At 45.9% G+C, this 24,285-nt stretch overlaps 1 protein-coding gene and 1 long non-coding RNA gene across 11 annotated transcripts in view; one reads left to right on the forward strand and one right to left on the reverse strand.

The window, feature by feature from the left end:
* Positions 1–24,285, reverse strand: part of POLA2 (DNA polymerase alpha 2, accessory subunit) — a 47,084-nt gene that overhangs the window by 22,542 nt on the left and 257 nt on the right. For 3 of the 10 annotated variants that reach the window (XR_013403278.1, XM_077961043.1, XM_077961042.1), the window contains exons 1-10: positions 23,658–24,102; positions 18,727–18,851; positions 17,842–17,933; positions 16,332–16,389; positions 8,738–8,844; positions 5,840–6,033; positions 5,042–5,130; positions 3,525–3,680; positions 2,628–2,690; positions 1,526–1,568 (exon numbers count right to left, since the gene is read on the reverse strand). Coding sequence is in view for 9 of the 10 variants with exons in the window: in XM_077961043.1 (XP_077817169.1) it covers positions 1,526–1,568; positions 2,628–2,690; positions 3,525–3,680; positions 5,042–5,130; positions 5,840–6,033; positions 8,738–8,844; positions 16,332–16,389; positions 17,842–17,933; positions 18,727–18,851; positions 23,658–23,736 (1,006 nt within the window). In the remaining variant the exon portion in view is untranslated. 10 annotated transcript variants of the gene reach the window in all.
* Positions 234–3,997, forward strand: LOC144334127 (uncharacterized). The gene is made up of 3 exons (XR_013403579.1): positions 234–307; positions 1,175–1,811; positions 3,094–3,997. It is a non-coding gene; the product is annotated as an uncharacterized LOC144334127 (long non-coding RNA).

Consider the following 24,285-nt stretch of genomic DNA (forward strand, 5'->3'; position numbering starts at 1 on the left):
GCCCAGGCTGGTCTCAAACTCCTGTGGTCAAGCAATCCTCCTGCCCCAGCGTGAGCCACCACGCCTGGCCAAACTTGTATTTTCTGATAAAATGTGCAATATAACAGAGTCCTAAATTTCACTCCTGATTCTAGGTCATCTCCAAGAATGGCTCTGGCCACTGTTACATGCATGGGGTGTTGACAACATGCTAGTGTCAGTGATCTGGTTGCTAATCCTGAACAGTGCTCCACTGTGCTTACAAGCATGCCTTGAGAGTTGGGTGTGGTAACTTATGCCTGTAATCCCAGCACTTTGGGAGGCCAAGGTGGGCAGATCACCTGAGTTTGGGAGTTTGAGACCAGCCTGACCAACATGGAGAAACCCTATCTCTACTAAAAATGCAAAATTAGCCAGGCGTGGTGGCACATACCTGTAATCCCAGCTACTTGGGAGGCTAAGGCAGGAGAATCGCTTGAACCCAGGAGGCAGAGCTTGCAGTGAGCCGAGATCTTGCCACTGCACTCCAGCCTGGGGGACAGAGCGAGACTCCATTTCAAAAAAAAAAAAAAAAACCAAAAAGAAAAAAAAGAAATTATTTTTAAGTTTTCACTTTAGAACAAATTTAGAATTGTAGAAAAGTTACAAAGATAGTACAGAGTTCCTGTGTGTCTTTCACCAGAGGGCCCCCAATCTTAACATGTTAGGTAACCATGAACATTTCTCAAAATTAAGGCATTAATGCTGGTATATCACTGGTAACCAAATTCCTGGATTTTCGAGGTTGAGTGTTAGAGCCAGAAAAATAAAAAAGCAAATTCCTGGCTTTACTCAGACGTTGCTAGTTGTTCCACTGATGTTCCCTTTCTCTTCAAGGATTCAATCCAGGATGCCACATTACATTTTCAAAAAATTAATTAATTCTAATTTTTTTTTAAGAGCCAGTCTTGCTCTGTCACCCAGGCTGGAGTGCAGTGGTGTTACCATAGCTCACTGCAACCTTGAACTCCTGGGCTTAGGCAATTCTCCTGTTTCAGCCTCTGATTAGCTAGGACTACAGGCACGCACCACCAGCCCAGCTAAATTTTATAATTTTTAGTAGAGACAGGGTCTCCCTATATTGCCCAGGCTAGTCTCCAACTCCTGGCCTCAGGTGATCCTCCCACCTTGGCCCCCCAAAGTGTTGGGAATACAGGTGTGAGCCACTGCATCTGGCCCACACTGCATGTAAAGAAATTCTTCTTGAAATTGTACATCTTTTTCCTTTCCAAGGCAACCTTCAAAAATACCTGTTAGACATTAGTCTTTAAACAACATGCTTCATGTAGGCAGAACTCAGGTGACAGCACGACCAACGCTCACTGGGCTCAGATCAGGGGTCTTGTGACAAAAAACCTACGAACTCACTGATGGTGGTACCCTCACCGCTTGGTCACATTGCTCTTCAGCAGCTTCTGCAGCTTTCTTGGGCTCGGGAAACTGCACTCCTGGACTCATGTCTACCACCCTCACTGTTTGCAAAAACAGTATTTGAACTGAAACTCACCTCCATCCTCTTCAGTGGGCTGATAAAATGGAAGTGGCACACCCTAAAAACAAGTGAAAAGCTCAAGTAAGGTCTTGCGCCAGGCATCACCTTGGTAAGGAAAGGGGAGGGCACCGGGTTGGGGGGTGGTGCAGGTGTGATGGGAGGACAGTGGGGAGGAGCGAGGGCAGGGGAAGGATGTGCCTCTGTCTTGCTCCTTGGATCTGATGGGACCTGCCATTTTTCTTTTCTTTCTTTCCTTTTCTTTTTTTTTGAGATGGAGTCTCGCTCTGTCACCCAGGCTGGAGTGCAGTGGTGCCATTTTGGCTCACTGCAAGCTCTGCCTCCCGGGTTCATGCCATTCTCCTGCCTCAGCCTCCCGAGTAGCTGGGACTACAGGCACACGCCGCCACGCCTGGCTAATTTTTTATATTTTTAGTAGAGATGGGGTTTCATTGTGTTAGCCAGGATGGTCTCGATTTCCTGACCTTGTGATCCACCCGCCTTGGCCTCCCAAAGTGCTGGGATTACAGGCGTGAGTTACCGCGCCCGGCCAGGACCTGCCATTTTTCTATACTGCTCAGAGGGCGAAGAAACCCAGGTAATCGGAGGTCACTACTCAATTGTCATAAAACACCCAGCGACAAGTGGGAGCAAAACAGGTACCTAAAGTATCAGTGTACTTCTAGGCAAGAATGGGAGGGTGTCTTGCTACTTTTCCTGGCATTCTATGAAAATCTCTGGAGGATTGTTGCCTAGAGCAGGGATAGGTAAGCTTATGGCCTCTGGGCCAAATCTGGCTCTAGCCCACTATTTAAATAAAGTTTTATTGGAACACAGCCACAGTCATCTGTTTAAGAGTTCTCTGTGGCTGCTTTTGTAGACAAAGGCAGAGTTGAGTCATTGTGACAGAGACCATGTAGCTACAAAGTCTAAAAGAATTACTGTCTGGCCCTTTACAGAAAGAGTTTGCTGACCCCTGGCCCAGGGGTAGATTTCCACTTACAGATGGAGAACTGACAAATAAATGGGCTCCTAAAAAGGACCAGTTTCTAGAACAGACAGCTTCCAGACACACTTTGCCTGAAGCAAACCAAGAGGCAAGTGGGGGTACACTGTGTACCTCATAGAGTTTGGTGGCAACAAGTTTCCTACCAGTGGTGTTGATTCCTTCCATAATTACAACCTGAAAGACAAAAACAAACAGGATTGCTAAGCAGTGGAGATCAACGAGGTCTGGAATACATTATTTTGAGGCAGTTAAAAGCATTGTCCAGGCCAGGCGCGGTGGCTCATGCCTGTAATCCCAGCACTTTGGGAGGCCGAGGCGGGCGGATCACAAGGTCAGGAGATCGAGACCATCCTGGCTAACACGGTGAAACCCCGTCTCTACTAAAAATACAAAAAATTAGCCGGGCGCAGTGGCGGGCGCCTGTAGTCCCAGCTACTCAGGAGGCTGAGGCAGGAGAATGGCGTGAACCTGGGAGGCGGAGCTTTCAGTGAGCTGAAATTGCGCCACTGCACTCCAGCCTGGGGCACAGAGCGAGACTCCGTCTCAAAAAAAAAAAAAAAAAAAAAGCATTGTCCAGCTACTTTTAGTCTATAATCATAAACTTAGGGCATTTTTGCAGAAAACAAATTAAGGGCGTTGCATTAGTAATAATAATTATGCTCTACATACGTGATCTAATTTTCACAAAAATCCTATGAGGTAAGAATTATTATTTCCATGTTGTGAGTGAAGACACTGTGGTTTAGATGGTTAAGTACCTTGCCCACAGGTATGCACCTCATGGAGTGGGGAGTTAGGATTTGAGGCTGGGCAGTTGGGTCCCAGAGCCTCGGTCAGAGCATGGGGGAAATGGAAATCCCAACAGTGGTGTCTGCTCTGGGGCATGTGCTCCACCCACACCCCATGGCAGCAGAGACAGGAACTAAGGAGCAGCTGCACATGGCACAGCACGTACTCTTCAGGAGTAAAGAGTGCACCTGCATCCTGGTGGAACTCCTCCAATCTCACCTGTCCGGGAAACAGAGAATATTCCTTAAGCTCAGATAAATCCACTGGGATTTGAGCACCCGAGGAATGTTCCCGGTCTCCCTCGAGAATCACTGACTTGTTGTTCAGTTTCCCGTTGCTATCACAGCCAATCTGGCCCAGCAGAGTGACAGGCTCCTACCAAAGGAAGGTCACAGCATAAGAATGACAGTCTTTGGAGCAGGAGCTCAAAATCTGAAGTCAATAGGATGAATAGCAAAACAAACTGCAAACAACAAATACATTTTTTGGCAGGGCATTGCTTTGACCCTGAGGTGACTACAGCATCATCACTGACTCTCAGGATGGAAGAACTCTGAAAGGGCATCTTGTCCACCCACCAACCCAGCACTTGAGCCCTCCGAGGAGGCTGCCTAAGTGTGAGCATCTCTAGTGTAGGGGAACTTGCCCCTGGATGCCCACCCCACCTGGTCCTCACCATCCCAGGGCAGCACACTGCATCTTTGGACAGCTATAACTACTTAATGATAACATTTCTTGAGCTTACTAAATACCATGCACTATTCTAAAATGTATTCTTAGGCATTTTATATATATTAACTCATTTAATCCTTGCAACAACCATCAGGTGGATATTATTGTACCCATTTTACAGATGAGGAAAACAAGCAACAGAGAAGTTAGATAATTTAGTCAAGGTCAAACTGTGGGTGAAGCTTGGGTTTGAGACCAGAAATTTGGCTCTAGAGCCATATCCTTAGCCACATACCATACAACCTCCTAACAGGAAGTTCTTTATTAATTGAGCTAAAATCTCTGTCCCTATGGCTTCCTCTGTTCTGTTCCCACTCTTGGGAGAAAAGAGAGGAAGTCTCATCTTTCCCAGTGATTGTGCTTCCCTGCCTTCCCTCAATTATTTCCTTCCAAGTCCTCCAACACTTCCTTCTATGACACAGTTCTGCATCACTTCCCCAACTGGTCATTCTTTGAATGTAAACATTGACAAAGGTACTTTAAAGAAACTTCTAGAATATATTTCCTCTTAAATTAGAAAACATTCTAGAGAGAAAGTACTGGTATATACACCAGATTAAACTATGATATAAAGATAGTATTGGTAGCAGTTTGTCTATAACAAGAGACCAAACAAGGGGAGAGACTGTGAGTCATTGTCCAGAGAACAAGATTCTGAAAACCCCACCCTCGCTGCTGTCCTTTTATCTCGATATGTGAATGCTTCTACTTGTGGGAAATCCCCAGGGAGCTACCTGACTCACCACCAAGGGAAACAAGGCCTTCAGTCTCTGCTTATGTGCAAGACTCTAATCCAAGTGGGAAGAAAATCACTCTCTGGCCACAAAACCAGACAGCACTTACAAATCTTTCTTCAGAAGGGCCTATTTTCCCAAATTCAACCAAGATAGATGTTCAAACTAGAACACAGACAAGAAGTGAAAAAGGAAGCAAGAAGGATGGCTCTTGGTCATCGATTAAAAAATGTAATATTAATTAGTGAGAACTATTAGAACAACTCTTACCTGTGCTGGGGCTAGCAAAGGAGTGAAAGCTTCAATCTTATAATGTTCCTTGAGTTCGCTGCCGAGTTCTTCTATCTTACATGTCAGAACTGCAATCCCAGAAGTGGAAAAAAAAATACTATGTTAAGACATTTCACTTGCCAAGAAGAGAAAATACAGCACATTGTAAAATATTAAAGTCAGTCATTTTTTTTATTTTTTATTTTTTTTATTTTTTTGAGACGGAGTCTCGCTCTGTCACCCAGGCTGGAGTGCAGTGGCCTGATCTCAGCTCACTGCAAGCTCCGCCTCCCGGGTTCACGCCATTCTCCTGCCTCAGCCTCCCGAGTAGCTGGGACTACAGGCGCCCGCCACCTCGCCCGGCTAGTTTTTTGTATTTTTTAGTAGAGACGGGGTTTCACCGTGTTAGCCAGGATGGTCTCGATCTCCTGACCTTGTGATCCGCCTGTCTCGGCCTCCCAAAGTGCTGGGATTACAGGCTTGAGCCACCGCGCCCGGCCGAAGAAGGCTTCTAAGGAAGGAGCCATGAATATCTTTAAGTTGAATTCCTTTACATCGTTCGAGTTTTTGCTGCTGGGAATGGTTATGTGCTTTTTAGCCAAGTGAAGTAACTTGGGGCAATCACTGATAGTATTGCCAGTGTCCCTCCACTACTAGGGATTCCATGAAGACATTACCAACTCATATATTCAAAGGCAACCTTGGAACTTGTTCTACCAGCATAGCTGAAGCTTTGTTACTCTAGACCCTTCCAGGTGGTTTTATATCCACCAGAATTTCAAAGGGAAAAACAATCACCTTCTCGAATGTCTGGGAGCTTCTGAAACATGGATTTGTAGCTCCCTGTTAGTACCTCTGGACACCCCAAGACCTTCAGGCTGATGTTTCCAGCTCCTCCTCTCCCAGACCAAGACACTCCCTGTGCTGAGCCGAAGGAGGTAACCACTTCTCCTCGGTTACTTCTTGAGTTGTATTTCTGGGAGGGAGTAGCACTAATTGGAAGCAAAAAGGATTAATATTACTGTGTTCATATCTAAAGGGAGAGAGGAATAACATGAGGTTATCTTTGGAAATGGGGACTAGAGAAAAGGAAGGTGGCCTCATAGTTTATAAATCGAATCAGTTTAACGGGGTTGGACATACCCAGACCTTTAAGGAATTTCAGGAATGAAGGGTTGAGGAATACCAGGCTGAGGAATACCAAACATTTTTAAAGAAGTTTAGAGACAGAAACGTATTTTAAAAGGTTGTCGTTCTCTTGGCATTAAAACTAAGCAAGGCAAAAAAAACCCCAGATCCTGAATTGATTAAAAGGCAAATTTTAAGTTCCATTTTTCTCTTCTTATGAATTTTTAGCATTTATTGGAACATCATCTGAGCCTGCAACTGTGGATAAGCCAAAACTTGCTGAGCATATATAAAAACTCACAATATGGTTCAAAGTAGAAACAACAATAAAATGAAGTTAAAATTAATCAACTTTCCCCAGTGTCTATAGAGGTGGAGAAGTAATGAATTAACAGTCTGGTGATATGCAAACATTCCCATTTTTCTAGGCTCAACTGCCAAGTTCTCACGTTTCCACTCCCTGACTGGTAAATTACACCTCTAAGAACACATGGATATTGCCGATCTGCTTAGATAACAGTGAAGTCTTCTAATTCTCTGGTTGTAAACACGCCGTACAGAGCTCTATTTAAAACAGGCTTTGTTTAATGCACTGAAACTCTGCAGGAACCAGTTTTATGTGGGGCACCATCGCAATTAATGCCATCATTCTTTCTTTTCACAGAGAGGCTACAGAAAATGAGCTCAATTAATTATCTCAATCTCCAGTGCCACCTCTACCTGAATAATTTAGAAGTTACTTTCATACATTACAAAACCAGTTTCTGCTGTCAGCTTTATTAGTGTGCATTAAAAAATGACTAGGCAGCATTTTGCCAACTTCTCCAAGCTCTTCCCTGGGAAGCTCCATGAGCCATCCATTACAGCAGGCCCTTTAATGCAGCAAGATGCTCACATGAGGACAGCTGTAAACAGATCTACAGGTTTCAGAGCATTGTACTGACATTTGGAGAATATAACTCCTGCAATGGTGCTGGCATGTCCATAAGAGCCATCCCTACATACCCGGTTGCAAAGATGCTCTTGTTAAGCCTAGAAAGCTTTCTTCCAAAAAGTCTGAGAACTCCCCAGAGCAGCAGTAGACCACCCTAAAGTAAAACTGTCCTTCAAAATCCAAATACCGCCAGGCACGCTGGCTCACGCCTGTAATCCCAGTACTTTGGGAGGCTAAGGGGGGGCAGACTGCTTGAGGCCAGGAGTTCGACACCAGCTTGAGCAACATGGTAAAACCCCATCTCTACAAAAATTAGCTGGGCTTTGTAGCATACACCTGTAGTCCCAGCTACGCAGGCGGCTGAGGTAGGAGGATCACCTGAGCCTGGAAGGCCAGTGAGCCTATGATTGTGCCACTGCACTCTAGCCTGGGTAACAGAGTGAAAGCCTATCTTAAAAAAAAACAAAAGAAAAAAGAAAAAAAAATCCAATAACCCCTCACCTTGAATGACTGCAGAGCTTCTATCACCAGCTTTCTTTTTTTTTTTTTTTTTTTGTTGAGACAAAGTCTCGCTTTGTCGCCCAGACTGGAGTGCAGTGGCCAGATCTCAGCTCACTGCAAGCTCCGCCTCCCGGGTTCACGCCATTCTCCTGCCTCAGCCTCCCGAGTAGCTGGGACTACAGGCGCCCGCCACCTCGCCCGGCTAGTTTTTTGTATTTTTAGTAGAGACGAGGTTTCACAGTGTTAGCCAGGATGGTCTCGATCTCCTGACCTCGTGATCCGCCCGTCTCGGCCTCCCAAAGTGCTGGGATTACAGGCTTGAGCCACCGCGCCCGGCCAAGAGTTGAAAAATCTTAAGCTCTGGTTCATCTAGAAGTGATCCAAAGTAGAGGTAATGACTCCTGGCAGTTGGTGTTTCCCTAAAGGGTTAATACTACTGCTCCTGAGCCTCATCTTGATGTGGAAGCTCCTAAAAACCCATCTACTCAGCAGAGCACTTGCCTATGGAATTCTCTAATATGAGACGTGTCATTTACGGATTTTAAAAAATTACATATGATCTTTGTGGATTTATGTGCAGTGGTGGCAGAGGGACAAAATACCAATTAAGTCAGTGCAGATTCACAGTGACAAGAAAACTCAGAAACTAGTTGTAACCTGAGTTTGAAACAATAAACAGGTTACGAAACATTATGAACAAAGATACGTGCTTTTCTTTAAAAACAAAACAAAACAAAACAAAACAAAAACTTTAGATGAAAAGAAAGAAAAAGAAACCCAACAAAAGCAGGTGGAAACCTACTTGCCTCTACTGACAAGACCTGTTAAGACTCTTAGACTTCTGAATAGACAGGTTGTTTTCAATAGAAGGTATCAGTTCCTGATCTAGGAAATGAGCCTTAGAAAAGTGGGTGGAAAGTGAGTTTCCTTAATTACTGTAAGAATCAGTAATTTTCCACAAAGAAAGGGAAAGCAAGGAAGGCAGAGAGCAATAGGCTTTCAAGCCAATTCACTGCAGATGTACATGCCCACCTACAGTTAATAAATAACTCTGCTGCTAGCCTTCCTCAGATAGCCAGAGAAAGGGGAGGGGAAGCCAGCTTTATGGCACTTGAATGAATTATGATCCATACCTTGGAGAGAAACTTGATGGTGAGAGAAGCTGATGGGGGCTACGAGTTGATACACTTCTTTTTGTTAGGGGGGTTTCTGGGGTGGAGATAGTTCGCTTCTGAGAACCCTAGGGAAAAAAAAAAGGAAAACAAAATCTCAGTCCTACTAGACCCAATACTAATTAAGTGTATAGTTCCTTGGAAGAAAAGGGAGAGCATGTCCAAACGAAGGCACAAAACAGGACTGGGTGGGTTCTCTTTTTAAGGCCCCATCATCCAAGCATAATCTCAAAAAGAAATCTTCAACAACTGTAACCAACATTCAGGACACTGTCCCTATTTTGAAGGCAATTACAAGAAAGCAAACATTTTCCAGAAAGGACCACCAGGCTGGTAATCTGTCCTGTCAAATCCTTCGTATGTTTACTTTCTGTCCCCACCTCTCTGTTTTCAAACAGATCTGAGTTTTACAATGCATAGTTTTGACCTACGTGTACACATTTTCCTGAGAAGGAATGGGATATTACTACTTACTCTGGTAAAGTATACCACACATTTTCAAAGGAAATGACTCCCGGCAGATAACAGATAACAAGGTTGAGCTCATACTAGAAGAGTCAGCAAACACCTCACTGATGGTCACTCCTTTTTTTTTTTTTTTTTCCTTTGACTCATCAACAAGAATCCAAAGATAAGCCCAGAATGGAGGCTGAAACCTACAGTCCAGAGACCCATTGCTCCCTAAAGTCTAGGATAATCAACTGTAATAGAGAAAACAAAATCCTTGCCTGGATAGCAGCCAGAAAGCCAGCTAGTCTGCAGCTTTCCTTGCCCTAGGGCTCCTCCTGGCTGCAAGTTTAAGAAGTTATACTGCCGAGTGGTCAACTGGTAGCAACTAAAGGACAGAATGCCAGAGAACAGATTCAAAACCATCATTAGGCAGCTGCAATGGAAAATAGATTAAAAAAAAATCCCTTATTCTACCATCCTGATATAATAACCAGTTTTGAATATTCCTTAATAGTATTTTAATATTTTTCTAGGCCAGGGGTGGTGGCTCATGCCTGTAATCCCAGCACTCTGGGAGGTCAAGGTGGGAGGATCCCCTGAGCCCACGAGTTCAACACCAGCCTGGGCAACAGCGAGACCTCACATCTGAGGAGAAAAAAAAAAGCCAGGCATGGTGGCTGATAATTTGCATATTAAGATTACAAATATACAAATTAGTCATAATCTTAGTTTAAATATAAACCTAAGTATTTTATGTGCTGATTTTTTCACTCTATATTAATAATAAATATTTTCCCACACTGTTTTTTTGTTATATATTTTTTTGAGATGGAGTCACTCTGTCACCCAGGCTTGGGCACAGTGGCAAGATCTCAGCTCACTACAACCTCTGCCTCCTGGGCTCAAGCGATTCTGCTGCCTCAGCCTCTCAAGTAGCTGGGATTACAGGTGCCCGCCATCACACCCAGCTAATTTTTGTATCTTTAGTAGAGATGGGGTTTTGTCATGTTGGCCAGGCTGGTCTCGAACTCCTGACCTCAAGTGATCCACCTGCCTCGGCCTCCCAAAATGCTGGAATTATACATATGAGCTACTGCACTTGGCCCAATCTTTTTCCTTTTTTTTTTTTTCTGAGACGGAGTTTCACTTCGCTCTTGTTGCCCAGGCTGGAGTGCAATGCACGATCTCAGCTCACTGCAACCTCGGCTCACCGCAACTCCACCTCCCAGGTTCAAGTCATTCTCCGGCCTCAGCCTCTTGAGTAGCTGGGACTACAGGCATGTGCCACCACGCCCAGCTAATTTTGTATTTCTAGTAGAGATGGGAGTTTTGCCATGTTGGTCAGGCTGGTCTCGAACTCCTGATCTCAGATGATCCACCTGCCTCGGCCTCCCAAAGTGCTGGGATTACAGGTCTTTATCCTTTTTAGTAGCTGTGTTATTTGCTTAAATTGATCTACAACGATTTACATAATTCTCAATTGCTGGATTATGGGTTGTTTGTGATTTTTCAGTGATTACAAATAATGCTGATTCTTAGGTGAAAAGTGATTTGGCAAATTAAGATTTTAAATTAAAAAATAAAATAATGCTAAGATGCATATCGTCATGCATAGAGCTTTTCCCATAATTTGAATTATTTCTTCAGAAGAGATTTTTTTTTTCCCCTCTAGGGAGAATTACTGGGTCAAAGGATAGAAAAAGATTTTATGAATTTGGCCAGGGATGGTGGCTTATGCCTGTAATCCTAGCATTTTGGGAGGCCGAGGCAGATGGATCACTTGAGCTCAGGAGTTCAAGACCAGCCTGAGCCTGAGCAACACAGTGACACCGTGTCTTTATTTTTTTTATAATTAAAAAAGAGATTCTATAATTTGAATATATTTTCTCAAACTATCCCTCCAAAAGATTCTCCTAATATACAGTCGGCTACAACACTCTGGGGCCAATGTTGTGGGGCAGGGATATTTCGAGAGAATGACAGTCTGTCTCGCAGGATGTGGCAAGGTGACAGCACTTTGGTAAACAAGGCACAGTCTGGTGTTCCGGTCCTCAGCCTTAGGGCTGAAATCCAATAGTGTTCACCAACTCCAGTCCCAGTTCTCAAAGATGCACCCCCTTTAACCAAGCTCATAAGATTCATTATTAACACTTAATGCTGGTTTCATCATTTTTTCTTTTTTTTTGAGACGGAGGGTCGCCCAGGGTGGAGTGCAGTGGCATGATCTCAGCTCACTGCAACCTCCGTCTCCTGGGTTCAGGCAATTCTCCTGCCTCAGCCTCCCGAGTAGCTGGGATTACAGGCATGTGCCACCAGGCTAGGATAATTTTTGTATTTTTAGCAGAGATGGGGTTTTGCCATTTTGGCCAGGCTGGTCTCGAACTCCTGATCTCAGGTGATCCACCCACCTCGGCCTCCCAAAGTGCTAAGATTACAAGCATAAGCCACCATGCCTGGCTAGTTTCATCCTTCCTTTCTTTCTCTCTCTTTTTTTTTTTTAAATGGAGTTTTGCTCTGATTGCCCAGGCTGGAGTGCAGTGGCGCGATCTCGGCTCACTGCAACTTCTGCCTCCCGGGTTCAAGCAATTCTCCTGCCTCAGCCTCCCGGATAGCCAGGATTATAGGCGCCCGCTGCCACGCCCAGCTAATATTTTTCTATTTTTAGTAGAGACAGGGTTTCACCATGTTGGCCAGGCTGGTCTTGAACTCCTGACCTCAGGTGATTCCCTCTTCTTGGCCTCCCAAAGTGTTGAGATTACTGGCGTGAGCCACCGCGGTGGGTGGTTTCATCATTTTTAATGATAAATGTAGTCAGCAATAGTACCATATTTTCATATCCTAGGGTAAGCACATTCTCACACCCACAGAGAAAATCAAATTATAACCAGTTTATTAATTTACTAGAAATATAACTGGCCAGGGTATGGTAACGTCAAATCACCAGGCTAACGCATTCTCTCCCTGTTAGACAGGGACATGGCAGCCAAATCATCAGCAGATTTATGGTGAACACGGAAGCAAAAGAACAGCTGTCAATTGCACAGGAATATTTAATAGTGATAAGCTAAAATCACTGACATATCATATTTACCTTTATAGCAGAAGGACACCTGTTCCTAAGACCTGAGGGTCAGGCAACCTCAGCCTGGCACTGTTTGTATGGAAAAGCCAACCTTCACACTTTGTCTTTTTTTTTTTTTTTTTGAGATGGAGTCTCACTCTCTCGCCCAGGCTGGAGTGCAATGGCACGATCTCAGCTCACTGCAACCTCCACCTCCCGGGTTCAAGTGATTCTTCCGTCTCAGCCTCTCGAGTAACTGGGATTACAGGCACCTGCCATCATGCCCAGCTAATTTTTGTACTTTTGTAGAGATGGGGTTTCACCACGGTGGCCATGCTGGTCTCGAACTCCTGACCTCAGGTGATCTGTCCACCTTGGCCTCCCAAAGTGCTGGGATTACAGGTGTGAGCCACCACGCCTGGCCACACTTTGACTATTTTATCATGCTGCCATTGATGCATGGCCTAACAGTGACTGAATAATTTCCACATGATGGGTACTGTTCTAAGCATTTTATGTATCTCTAGTCCAGACACATAATGTTTGCTTAACATTTCAATCCAACTCATTTAGCGTGGAATTCAGAGTCACAAACTTTTTTTCTTTTTTTTTTTTTTCTTGAGACGGAGTCTCTCTCTGTCGCCCAGCCTGGAGTGCAGTGGTGTGATCTGGGCTCAGTGCAACCTCCGCCTCCCAAGTTTAAGCAATTGTCCTGCCTCAGCCTCCTGAGTAGCTGGGATTATAGGCACCCACCACCATGCCCAGCTAATTTTTTATTTTGAGTAGAGATGGGGTTTCACTGGTCTCAAACTCCTGACCTCAAGTGATCCACCTGCTTCAGTCTCCCAGAGTGCTGGGATTACAGGCATGAGCCACTGCACCCGGCCTCACAGTCACAAACTTTGATTCACAATTTAGTCTCTTAAGTATCTCCACAGCAGGAATGGGATAGCCTAAATGTGGGATTTCAGTCATTGAAAGGGTATCTACTTGAACAGTAAAATAAGCAAATTTGTACCTGGCTTACTCATCAGTCTACTGACAGCTGGGTTACCATGAGTCAGACTCCAAGAATATGATCAATTCTGGATACATAGACAAATTAGATAAAATTCTGGATCTGTGAAGCTGACAACCAGATAAAACTGTGGTGGTCCCATTGGTATTGCAATTGAGACCCTATTTGGAGAGTCAACCACACTCCCTTATTCAGAGGTCTTTTAACAACTATTAATGTGCCAGGGTGCTGGGAAAACAGCAGCAAGTAAAAACAAAGTCTCTATTCTCAAGGAGCTTCCATCTAATGGAGGGAAGGCCAACCAAAACAAAAAAGTAACTATATAACATGTTTGGTGGGCCGGGCGGTGGCTCAAGCCTGTAATCCCAGCACTTTGGGAGGCTGAGACGGGTGGATCACGAGGTCAGGAGATCGAGACCATCCTGGCTAACACGGTGAAACCCCGTCTCTACTAAAAAATACAAAAAACTAGCCGGGCGAGATGGCGGGCGCCTGTAGTCCCAGCTACTCGGGAGGATGAGGCAGGAGAATGGCGTAAACCCCGGAGGTGGAGCTTGCAGTGAGCTGAGATCCGGCCACTGCACTCCAGCCCGGGCGACACAGCGAGACTCTGTCTCAAAAAAAAAAAAAAAAAAAAAAATGTTTGGTGGTAATAAAGCAAGAGAATAATGAGAAAAATAAAGCAAGAAAATAAAACAGAGGAAGGGTTTTGTTCTTTTAGGCAGGCTTGTTCCCTCTGACGAGGAGACACAGGAAATGGACCCATATTTGGCATGGCAGAAGCAGAGAGCAAGGGGCAGCAGGGAAAGAGGACAGAAGGAGGAGGGGCCAGCTCCTACAGAACCTCACACAGGCTGGTTCAAACTTTGGGTATTAGGAGGAAAGATGAAAAGTCAGCGGGAGAGATATGAGCAAGAAAACCTGACCTTTCGTTGGAAAGGAGCACCCTGGCTGCTGGGTGGAGAGCTGGTTACAGGCGGACACGGCAGAAAGAAGCCAACGGACTAGTTAGGAGGCTGTCCCAATCATTCAGGAGACAATGATGCTGTGGACCTGGTAGTGGCAGTGGAAATGGTGAGAGGTGGCCAGATCCTGGAGAGGGATGTCAGGACCGGTAGCTAAGTTGGACGTGGGGTGTGAGAGAAAAAGGATTTAAGGAGGTCTCCAAGGTTCTTGGCCTGAGCCAATGGAAGAACGGAGGTGTCCTTCACTGGGATATGGACTCGGAAAACCACTTTAGGGGGAAAATCAAATGAGTTACAGTCTCTCCAATCTTAAGAAACTCTAACAAACACCTCATTATTTCTTTTAATATTATATGTACCTGGTTTTGTGCTAGCAACTTCATGGGGCACATTTTTGACCCTCTTACTCTCCACAGGCAAATCTATTTACCTTCTTTCTTCTTGAGACAGGGTCTCACTTTGTCACCCAGGCTGTAGAGAAGTGGCATGATCTCTGGTCACTGATCCTCCTGCCTTGGTCTCCCAGAGTGCTGGGATTACAGGCATGAGCCACTGCACCCAGCCCTTACCTTCTTTCTTATAATGTAATTTACTTTGAATAATTAAAGCTCCCTCCATGTTTGTGAATTTCTACAAATTTATTTAGTTAGTATAAAGAATAATTACTGGGCTGGGCACGGTGGCTCACGCCTGTAATCCCAACACTTTGGGAGGCCGAGGCAGATGGATCACCTGAGGTGAGGAGTTTGAGACCAGCCTGGCTGACATGGTGAAACCCCATCTCTACTAAAAATACAAAAATTAGCTCGCCGTAGTAGCGCGCGCCTGTAATCCCAGCTACTCGGGAGGCTGAGGCAGGAGAATTGCTTGAACCCAGGAGGCAGAGGTTGCAGTGACCCGAGATCGTGCCATTGCACTCCAGCTGAGCGACAAGAGGAAAACTCTGTTGCAAAAAAAAAACGGAATAATTACCATTACTGAATACATTGCGTAGGGCAATGTAAATTACATCTTTCTTATGATGTAATTTACTTTGAATAATTAAGGCTCACTCCATGTTTATGAATTTTTATGAACTTATTTAGTTAGTATAAAGAATAATTACTATTACTGAATACATTGCACAGGGCCTGATACTTTACCTATTTATTTCCTCTTCAGGCCCTCCAAGATGGGGGATGTTGTGCACTGGCTGTCAGCTTCTTGAGGGCAGAGCCCATCCATGTCTGTTTCGTTCACCACTGTTTACCCAGTGTCCTAGTGCAGTATATAGTTGTTGCTGTATAACTGAATGAATATCCTGATATTATGGATAAGGAAACTGGCTCAGAGAGATAAAACAACTCACTCCAGGTCACCCAGGTCTTCTGACTCAGACTTTGAAGGCAATGCTTTTCCACTACTCTACTTGACCTTTCACACTGGGATCCAACACAGAACTGAATTATTCAATTATAGTATAAAACTATGCAACTATTGGCCGGGCGCGGTGGCTCAAGCCTGTAATCCCAGCACTTTGGGAGGCCGAGACGGGTGGATCACGAGGTCAGGAGATCGAGACCATCCTGGCTAACACGGTGAAACCCCGTCTCTACTAAAAAATACAAAAAACTAGCCGGGCGAGGTGGCGGGCGCCTGTAGTCCCAGCTACTCGGGAGGCTGAGGCAGGAGAATGGCGTGAACCCGGGAGGCGGAGCTTGCAGTGAGCTGAGATTCGGCCACTGCACTGCAGCCTGGGTGACAGAGCGAGACTCCGTCTCAAAAAAAAAAAAAAAAAAAAAAAAAAACTATGCAGCTATTTAAAAAGGGCAATTATGGAGAAATTATATTTATAGAAATGTTTTACTTTGTGCTAAGAAAAGCAGGATAACTATATGTTTATAAGGACTGCCATTATGTAAAACATTTAGACATATGATCAGAAAGGAAGATGTATAAGTGGAAATATAGTAGGAAATGCATGAGAGTGGTTGATTTTTTTCCCTCCGATCTTCAAATGTTGTGATAACCTATTTTAAAATGTTACTTGTAAAATGCGATGTCCAAACACTGTTTACTTACCTTTGAGGGTGTGGTGTAAGAGTTCAAGAGAATTTCCTCTTCTTCTTCCACTTCAATTCTAAGAACACTGGTTAAGAAAAACAATAATCGGCCGGGCGCGGTGGCTCAAGCCTGTAATCCCAGCACTTTGGGAGGCCGAGACGGGCGGATCACGAGGCCAGGAGATCGAGAGACGATCCCGGCTAACACGGTGAAACCCCGTCTCTACTAAAAAATACAAAAAAACTAGCCGGGCGAGGTGGCGGGCGCCTGTAGTCCCAGCTACTCGGGAGGCTGAGGCAGGAGAACGGCGTAAACCCGGGAGGCGGAGCTTGCAGTGAGCCGAGATCATGCCATTGCACTCCAGCGTGGGTGACAGAGCGAGACTCCATCTCAAAAAAATAAATAAATAAATAATAATAATAATAATAAACTTTCATATAAGGCAAGGGCTAATTGCTAGAAGAAATCTAAATAGGCCGGGCGCGGTGGCTCAAGCCTGTAATCCCAGCACTTTGGGAGGCCAAGACGGGCGGATCACGAGGTCAGGAGATCGAGACCATCCTGGCTAACACGGTGAAACCCCGTCTCTACTAAAAAATACAGAAAACTAGCCGGGCGCGGTGGCGGGCGCCTGTAGTCCCAACTACTCGGGAGGCTGAGGCAGGAGAATGGCGTGAACCCAGGAGGCGGAGCTTGCAGTGAGCTGAGATCCGGCCACTGCACTCCAGCCTGGGCGGCAGAGCGAGACTCCGTCTCAAAAAAAAAAAAAAAAAAAAAAAAAAAAGAAATCTAAATATTAGGTAATTTTTACAATTATTATTATTATTGAGATGGGGTTTCCTCTGTCATCCAGGCTGGAGTACAGTGGTCTAGTCTCAGCTTACTGCAACTTCCACCCTCCAGGTTCAAGAGATTCTCCCACTTCAGCCTACCAACTAGCTGCGTCTACAGGCATGCATCACCACGGCCAGATTATTATTATTTTTTTTAATTTGTACTTTGGCCAGGCAGTGACTCACGCCTGTAATCCCAGGACTTTGGGAGGCCTAGGTGGGCGGATCACCTGAGGTCAGGAGTTCGAGACCAGCTGGCCAACATGGTGAACCCCTGTCTCTACTAAAAAAAATTACAGAATTATCCAGGTGTGGTGGCGCGTGCCTATAATCCCAGCTACTCAGGAGGCTGAGGCAGGAGAATCACTTGAGATCGGGAGGCGGAGGTTGCAGTGAGCCAAGATTGCACCATTGCACTTCAGCCTGGGCAAAAAGAGTGAAACCAACTCACACACACATAAAAAATTTTGTACTTTTGGTAGAGACAGGGTTTCACCTTGTTGCCCAGGTTGGTCACAAATTCCTAGCTAGGCTCAAGTGATATGCTTGCCTCGGCCTCCCAAAGTGCTGGGATTACAGGTCTGAGCCACCATGCCCGGCCTTATTATTGTGTTTAAATTACACATGCAACTACAGACCAATTATAAAATGCAACATGCAGCTTGGTGAAAAAGACCTTCAGCAGAAAAGGATACAGCTCTTGAATGGAAACAATGTCTCTAGCTCCTGCATGGCCACTGTCCTTGCAGGCACTGTGCCGGGCTTTTGATAATCTTTTGCTCAGAAACTGAAAAAGAAAAGATAGTGAACACTGTACTTCATAGTCAAGTAGTAGCAGAGGTGTTTTCCAAAGCCTTGAGATAATAAAAGGTATTCAAAATATAATCAAAGATCTAACATTCCTCAAAGAATTAAGATACATACAGACTAAAAACAAAGACATCCCATTACTGTCTATAACACATAACAATCCTAACAATACCAACTATTTGGTAAAGACTTATCACCTGCTGGGTGATAGTTTTAAGTGCTGTATGTCCATTCTCATCTCTTTCTTTTTTTTTTTTTTTTCTTTGAGACGGAGTCTGGCTCTATCCCAAGCTGGAGTGCAGTGGCGCGATCTCAGCTCACTGCAACCTCTGCCTCCTCTAGGTTCAAGCGATTCTCCTTCCTCAGCCTTCCAAGTAGCTGGGATTACAGGCGCCCACCACCATGCCCAACTAATTTTTGTATTTTCAGTAGAGACAGGGTTTCACCATGTTGGCCAGGCTGGTCTTGAACTCCTGACCTTGTGATCTGCCTGCCTCAGCCTCCCAAAGTCCTGGGATTACAAGCGTGAGCCACAGCACCTGGCCCCATTTAATTCTTATAACAATCATAAAAAAATACAGATTATTAGCCCCAATGACAGAAGAGGAAACTGAGGCTCAGGAACATAAAGTAGTTTGTCCAAGTTCACACTGGGACTGGAATCTGGGCCTGACTCGAAAGCCCACACTCCTCTCAATAGATCACAGTGCCTCCCCTGTAGAGCAGAAATAGAGAATTACATTATTAGTTTGCTTTCATTCTGTTCTTACCTCATGCTCAAAAGAGTTCAGGATCTCTGAGGTAAGGCCAACTTTATGTGTGCTGGTGCAGAAGGCTATAAGCTCGCCTACCATTCCCTCCTCATTCTGTCCATACTGAACACAAAGCTCTACCACTGTAGAAAGGAAAATTGGACAAGTAAAAACTTAGTTCATTTGTCAAAACTTTCACCTAGAAAAGCAAAAATAATCCTGGTTTACTCAATCAGCGTTTACTCAGAATCTATTAGTGCCAGGCACTGTTTTGGGCAATGAGAAAACAGAAGCATCCTTGTCCTCACAAAGCTCACTATTGGGGGGAAACAGAAGGGGACAAGGGAAGAATCAGTGGGACCAATTAAAGAATCATGGAAAGGCCCAGGTGAGAGATGATGGTAGCTTGGATCAAGGTGGTGGCAGTGGAGATGGTGAGAAGTGGCTGGACTCTGGACAGGACTTTACATACTGGAAGTGAAGCCAGTGGGATCTGCCAACTGAAGGTATAAGAAAAACAAGGCAAGGATGATGCTGATATTTTTAGCCTGCGCAACAGGAAGAGTGGCGTCCCTATTAACTGAGATGGGGAAAAGAGCCGGAGGCACTACTCTGAGGAGAGAGAGGAGATACTAGGAGCTTAGTTTTAGACATGCAGAGTCTGAGGTGCCATTTAGACATCCAACTGAAGACAGCAGGCTGTTGAACAAGCCAGCCTGTAGTTCAGGCAAGTGGTGTGGGCAGAGGTATAAATTTGGGAACCATCAGTAAATACATGGGATACTAAAGCTAGGAGATTCCGGGTGAGATCACCAAGGGAGCAAGCGTATCTAGAAGGGAGAAAAGATCCCAGGCTTGAGTCTTGGGGTGCCTTAGGGCCTCTGAGGATGAATCCGCAAAGCCTGAGAAGTGGTGACACCAGCAAAGCTTAAGAAAAACTAGCAGTAAGCCAGGCGCAGTGGCTCATGCCTGTAATCCCAGCACTTTGTGAGGTTGAGGTGGGCATACTGGTTGAGCCCAGGAGTTCGAGACCAGACTGGGCAACACAGTGAAACCCTGTTTCTATAAAAAATACAAAACTTAGCTGGGCTTGGTGGCTTGTGCCTGTAGTTCCAGCTACTTGGGGGCTGAGGTGGAAGGATTGCTTGAGCCAAGGAGGTTGAGGCTGCAGTGAGCTGTGATTTGCCCATTATACTCCAGCCTGGGTAACAGAGCAAGACCCTGTCTCAGAAAAAAAAAGAAAAAAAAAAAACTAGTAGTGTCTAAGAAGCTAAGAGAAAAATGTGTTTTAAAAAAAGAAAAAATGATAGTGTCAAGTGCTGGTGCTAATTGCTAATTCAAGATGAGGACTGAAAATTCATCACTGGTTTTAGCAAGGTGAAGGTCACTGGTAACCTTGAGTAGAGAAGCTTCAGTGAAGTGGTGGCAACAAAAGAACTTATTGAAATGGATTTAAGGAGGAAACATTTAAAGATGGCAAGCCCCCCCCCACCTTTTTTTTTTTTTTTTTTGAGACAGAGTCTTGCTCTGTCACCAGGTTGAAATGCAGTGGCACGATCTCAGCTCACTGCAACCTCCACCTCCCTGATTCAAGCAATTCTCCTGTCTCAGCCTGCCAAGTAGCTGGGACTACAGGCATGAGCCACCATGCCCAGCTAATTTTTGTATTTTCAGTCAAGACGAGGTTTCACCATGTTGGCCAGGATGGTCTCGATCTCTTGACCTTGTGATCTGCCCTCCTCGGGCTCCCAAAGTGCTGGAATCACAGGTATGAGCCACCGCACCTGGCCGACCCTTTTGAAGTCTGCTCCAATTGGGAAGGAGAGAACTCAAGTGGGAAGTAGGGTCAACAGAGTATTTTAAAGGCAAGATGGAAGCACATTTCTATACTAGTAGGAAAAAAATCTTGTAGCAAGAAAAATAGAAAATACGTAAGACAGGAGAATTACCTGTGATGTCCTTAATTGCGTCAGAAGGAATGGGGTTTAGGACTCAAGTGGAGGGCTTGCATTTTGCTAGGAATATGGAGAATTTTTTCATTGTAATAGGAAAGAAGGCTAGGTATATGTCACAGATATGGGTCAGTGAGACGTAATGGTGGTTGCTGATGGAAGTTTTCTAATCTTCTATTTTTTTCAGCAAAAAAAAAATAGAAGTTTGTCAGCTGAGAGTGAAGGTGGGAGAGAAGGATGTTACAGGAGTAGGTGGAAAACAGTCACCTGGAAGACTCTGAAGAGACCAGGGACCTGGCACCGTGGCTCACGCCTGTAATCCCAACACTTTTGGAGGCCAGGGTGGGTGGATCACCTGAGGTCAAGAGTTCAAGACCAGCCTGGCCAACATGGTGAAACCCTGTCTCTACTAAAAATACAAAAAGTAGGCCAGGCGCGGTGGCTCACACTTGTAATCCCAGCACTTTGGGAGGCCGAGGTGGGATGATCACCTGAGGTCAGGAGTTCAAGACTAGCCTGCTCAACATGGCGAAACTCTGTCTCTACTAAAAATACAAAAAATTAGCCGGGTGTGGTGGCAGGTGCCTGTAATCCCAGTTACTGAGGAGGCTGAGGCAGGAGAATTTCTTGAACCCAGGAGGTGGAGGTTGCAGTGAGCCAAGACTGCGCCACTGCACTCCAGCCTGGGTGACAAGAGAGAAACTCCATCTCAAAAAAACAAAACAACAACAAAAAGTAGCCGGGTGTGGTGGCGTGTACCTGTAATCCCAGCTACCCGGGAGGCTGTGGCAGGAGAATCACTGGAACGCGGGAGGCAGAGGCTGCAGTGGCTGAGATCAAGCCACTGCACTCCAGCCTGGGTGACAAAGCGAGACTCCATCTCAAAAAAAAAAAAAAAAAAAAAAGGGCCAGGCGCTGTGGCTCACGTCTGTAATCCCAGCACTTTGGGAGACCCAGGCGGGCGGATCATGAGGTCAGGAGATCGAGAGCATCCTGGCCAACATGGCAAAACCCCGTCTCTACTAAAAATACAAAAAAATTAGCCAGGCATGGTGGTGCGTGCTTGTAGTCCCAGCTACTCGGGAGGCTGAAGCAGGAGAATCGCTTGAACCCAGGAGGCAGAAGTTGCAGTGAGCTGAGACCACACCACTGCACTCCAGCCTGGCAACAGAGCAAGATTCCGTCTGGGACGGGGGGAAGACACCAGGGAAATATGGTTTACTGTCAGGAAACATTAAGGTGCCATTGAGGTTACTGATGATCCAAAGTCCACAATTCCAAAGCCATTGCCAATTTCGCTCTACATGAGATGAAAGCAATTGGCATCTTGGCCTGAAGTCTTTACAAATCTGGTTCACATAACTAATTTCTCACAAATCTGGTTCACATAACTAATTTCTCACAAATCTGGTTCACATAACTAATTTCTCTCATGCTGATTTCATGCTTACCACATAAATTTCTGACTATGATCAGGTTTTCCACTTAAGTCTTCTTTTTTTTTTTTGAGACAGGAGTCTCGCTCTTGTTGCCCAGGCTAGAGTGCAATGGCGTGATCTCAGCTCACCACAACCTCCACCTCGCAGGTTCAAGCGATTCTCCTGCCTCAGCCTCCTGAGTAGCTGGGATTACAGGCATGTGCCATTACACCTGGCTAATTTTGTATTTTTAGTAGAGACAGGGTTTCTCCATATTGGTCAGGCTGGTCTCGAACTCCTGACCTCAGGTTATCCGCCTGCCTCAGCCTCCCAAAGTGCTGGGATTACAGGCGTGTGCCACTGCGCCTGGCTAGTCTTCTTTCAAAAAGAGAAGGACGGAGTGCGGTGGCTCAGGCCTGCAATCCCAGCACTTTGGGAGGCCAAGGTGGGTGGATCACTTGAGGTCAGGAGTTTGAGAGCAGTCTGGCCAACATTGTGAAACCTCTTCTCTACTAAAAATACAAAAAAAAAAAAAAATTAGCCGGGCCTGGTGGTGGGCGCCTGTATTCCCAGCTACTTGGGAATATGAGGCAGGAGAGTCGCTTGAACCTGGGAGGTGGAGGCTGCAGTGAGCCAAGCTCATGCCACTGCACTCCAGTCTGGGTGATAAAGCAAGACTGTCTCAAAAAAAAAAAAAAAAAAAAAAAGAGAGAGAGAGAAGGCACTGGGCATGAAGACAAAGTATTCTGGTTTCTGAAATGAATTTCTCACCATAAATTAACATGTTTCATCCTCTTTTTATATATAAGAAGTTCAAAGTGTTGAGTGGTTAAGGCAGGTGCACATTCACACGGATTCCAGAACTTCCACATCTCCCGGGCTTTGCTTCAAATGACTCCTTACACTGATCTACAGCTTGACCAACACGATGGACCCGTATGATGCAGCCCGGGACTCCACGGCAGGACACCTGGCTTCACAGACAGCTCAGGCAATTAGCTTTCGTTGTCTGTTTCTCCATCTATAAACAGAGGGAGCCAACAAGCTCCCTAAAGCCCCTTCCACAGCTCAAATTCAATTTTAGGAATCCACCTCAAGGGATTCATATTTGCACAGACCACCAACAGCTCCGATAAGAGAACTGATGGATCAGCAGAGGTTTAAGGTGTAAGCTGGAAAGGGAGGAGCCAAGAATAAAAAGCTACATTTCAAAACCCCCACATCTCTTGCTTCGTTACCCGTTACCCCGGCCTCAACAATTCCCAAACTCAGGTGCCACCGGGGCCTAGTCTCGATCTAGCACATCCCAATTCCGCCTTTCGAGAACTTCGAGTTGGTTTAAAATCGTGCTGCATATTCGTATTTTTGATTTGGCATCCAAGCGGTACCCGGTGGGCATTTCAAAGTGCCCACATCCTAAATCTCAAAACTCAGTTTGATTCTTCCTCTCACAGCCACCGAGAACTCCGCTCCAGGGGAGGGGGAAATTGGAAGCGCTCCCCTTTCGGTTCTAAGCGCCGAGGAACTCGGGCGAGAGCGTGGAACACGGCTGCGGGGCGGGAAGGGGTGCCGGACTTACATTTCTCAATTAGAGCCTCCTCGCAGTCTAGGCCGAAGATCTGCAGCTCCTCCGCCAGCTGCTGGGGGGATGCGGACATGGTCGCCCAAGCCAGGGGCCGGGGAGCCGGCCCACCCAGCTCCGACCTGTGCCCAAGAAACCCACGGGCCTGGCGAGCGATGAGCGCCTCGCCCTCTTATCCTTCCCCCCTCCGCGGACCGTGACAGGAGGTGACTGGCCCAAGCAAGACCTCAGACCGTTAGAGGGCCCCGGCCGTCGGTCACAGAGAAATACGTTTTTTAAAAAATGAAGGGGTGGCCCCCAAACGCCCTGAATAGAGGGAGCAGAAATCTCGAGAGGACGCTTTCCTGGAGAGAACGTCCTGCTTCCTAAAAGCTACCGCTGAGTTTCTCAGTGACGGTGGCAGAACAGAGTGGCCGGGAAAAACCCGCCAAATGGTTTGTGCAGCGCACGCATGCGCGAAACCGGGAGCCAACCCCAACCCTTCCGCTTGCTTTCCCCGGCTCATTCCGGGACCCGACGCGCGCACGCGCGACCCAGGGCGCGTGCGCATCACCGGGCGTGTGGGCGTCTCTACGCACGCGCCTGGCGGCCAGCCAGTCGGCAGCTGCGCAGTTCTTTCTCACTG

This window comes from Macaca mulatta, chromosome 14, assembly GCF_049350105.2.
Source record: "Macaca mulatta isolate MMU2019108-1 chromosome 14, T2T-MMU8v2.0, whole genome shotgun sequence".
Classification (NCBI taxonomy): Eukaryota; Metazoa; Chordata; class Mammalia; order Primates; family Cercopithecidae; genus Macaca; species Macaca mulatta.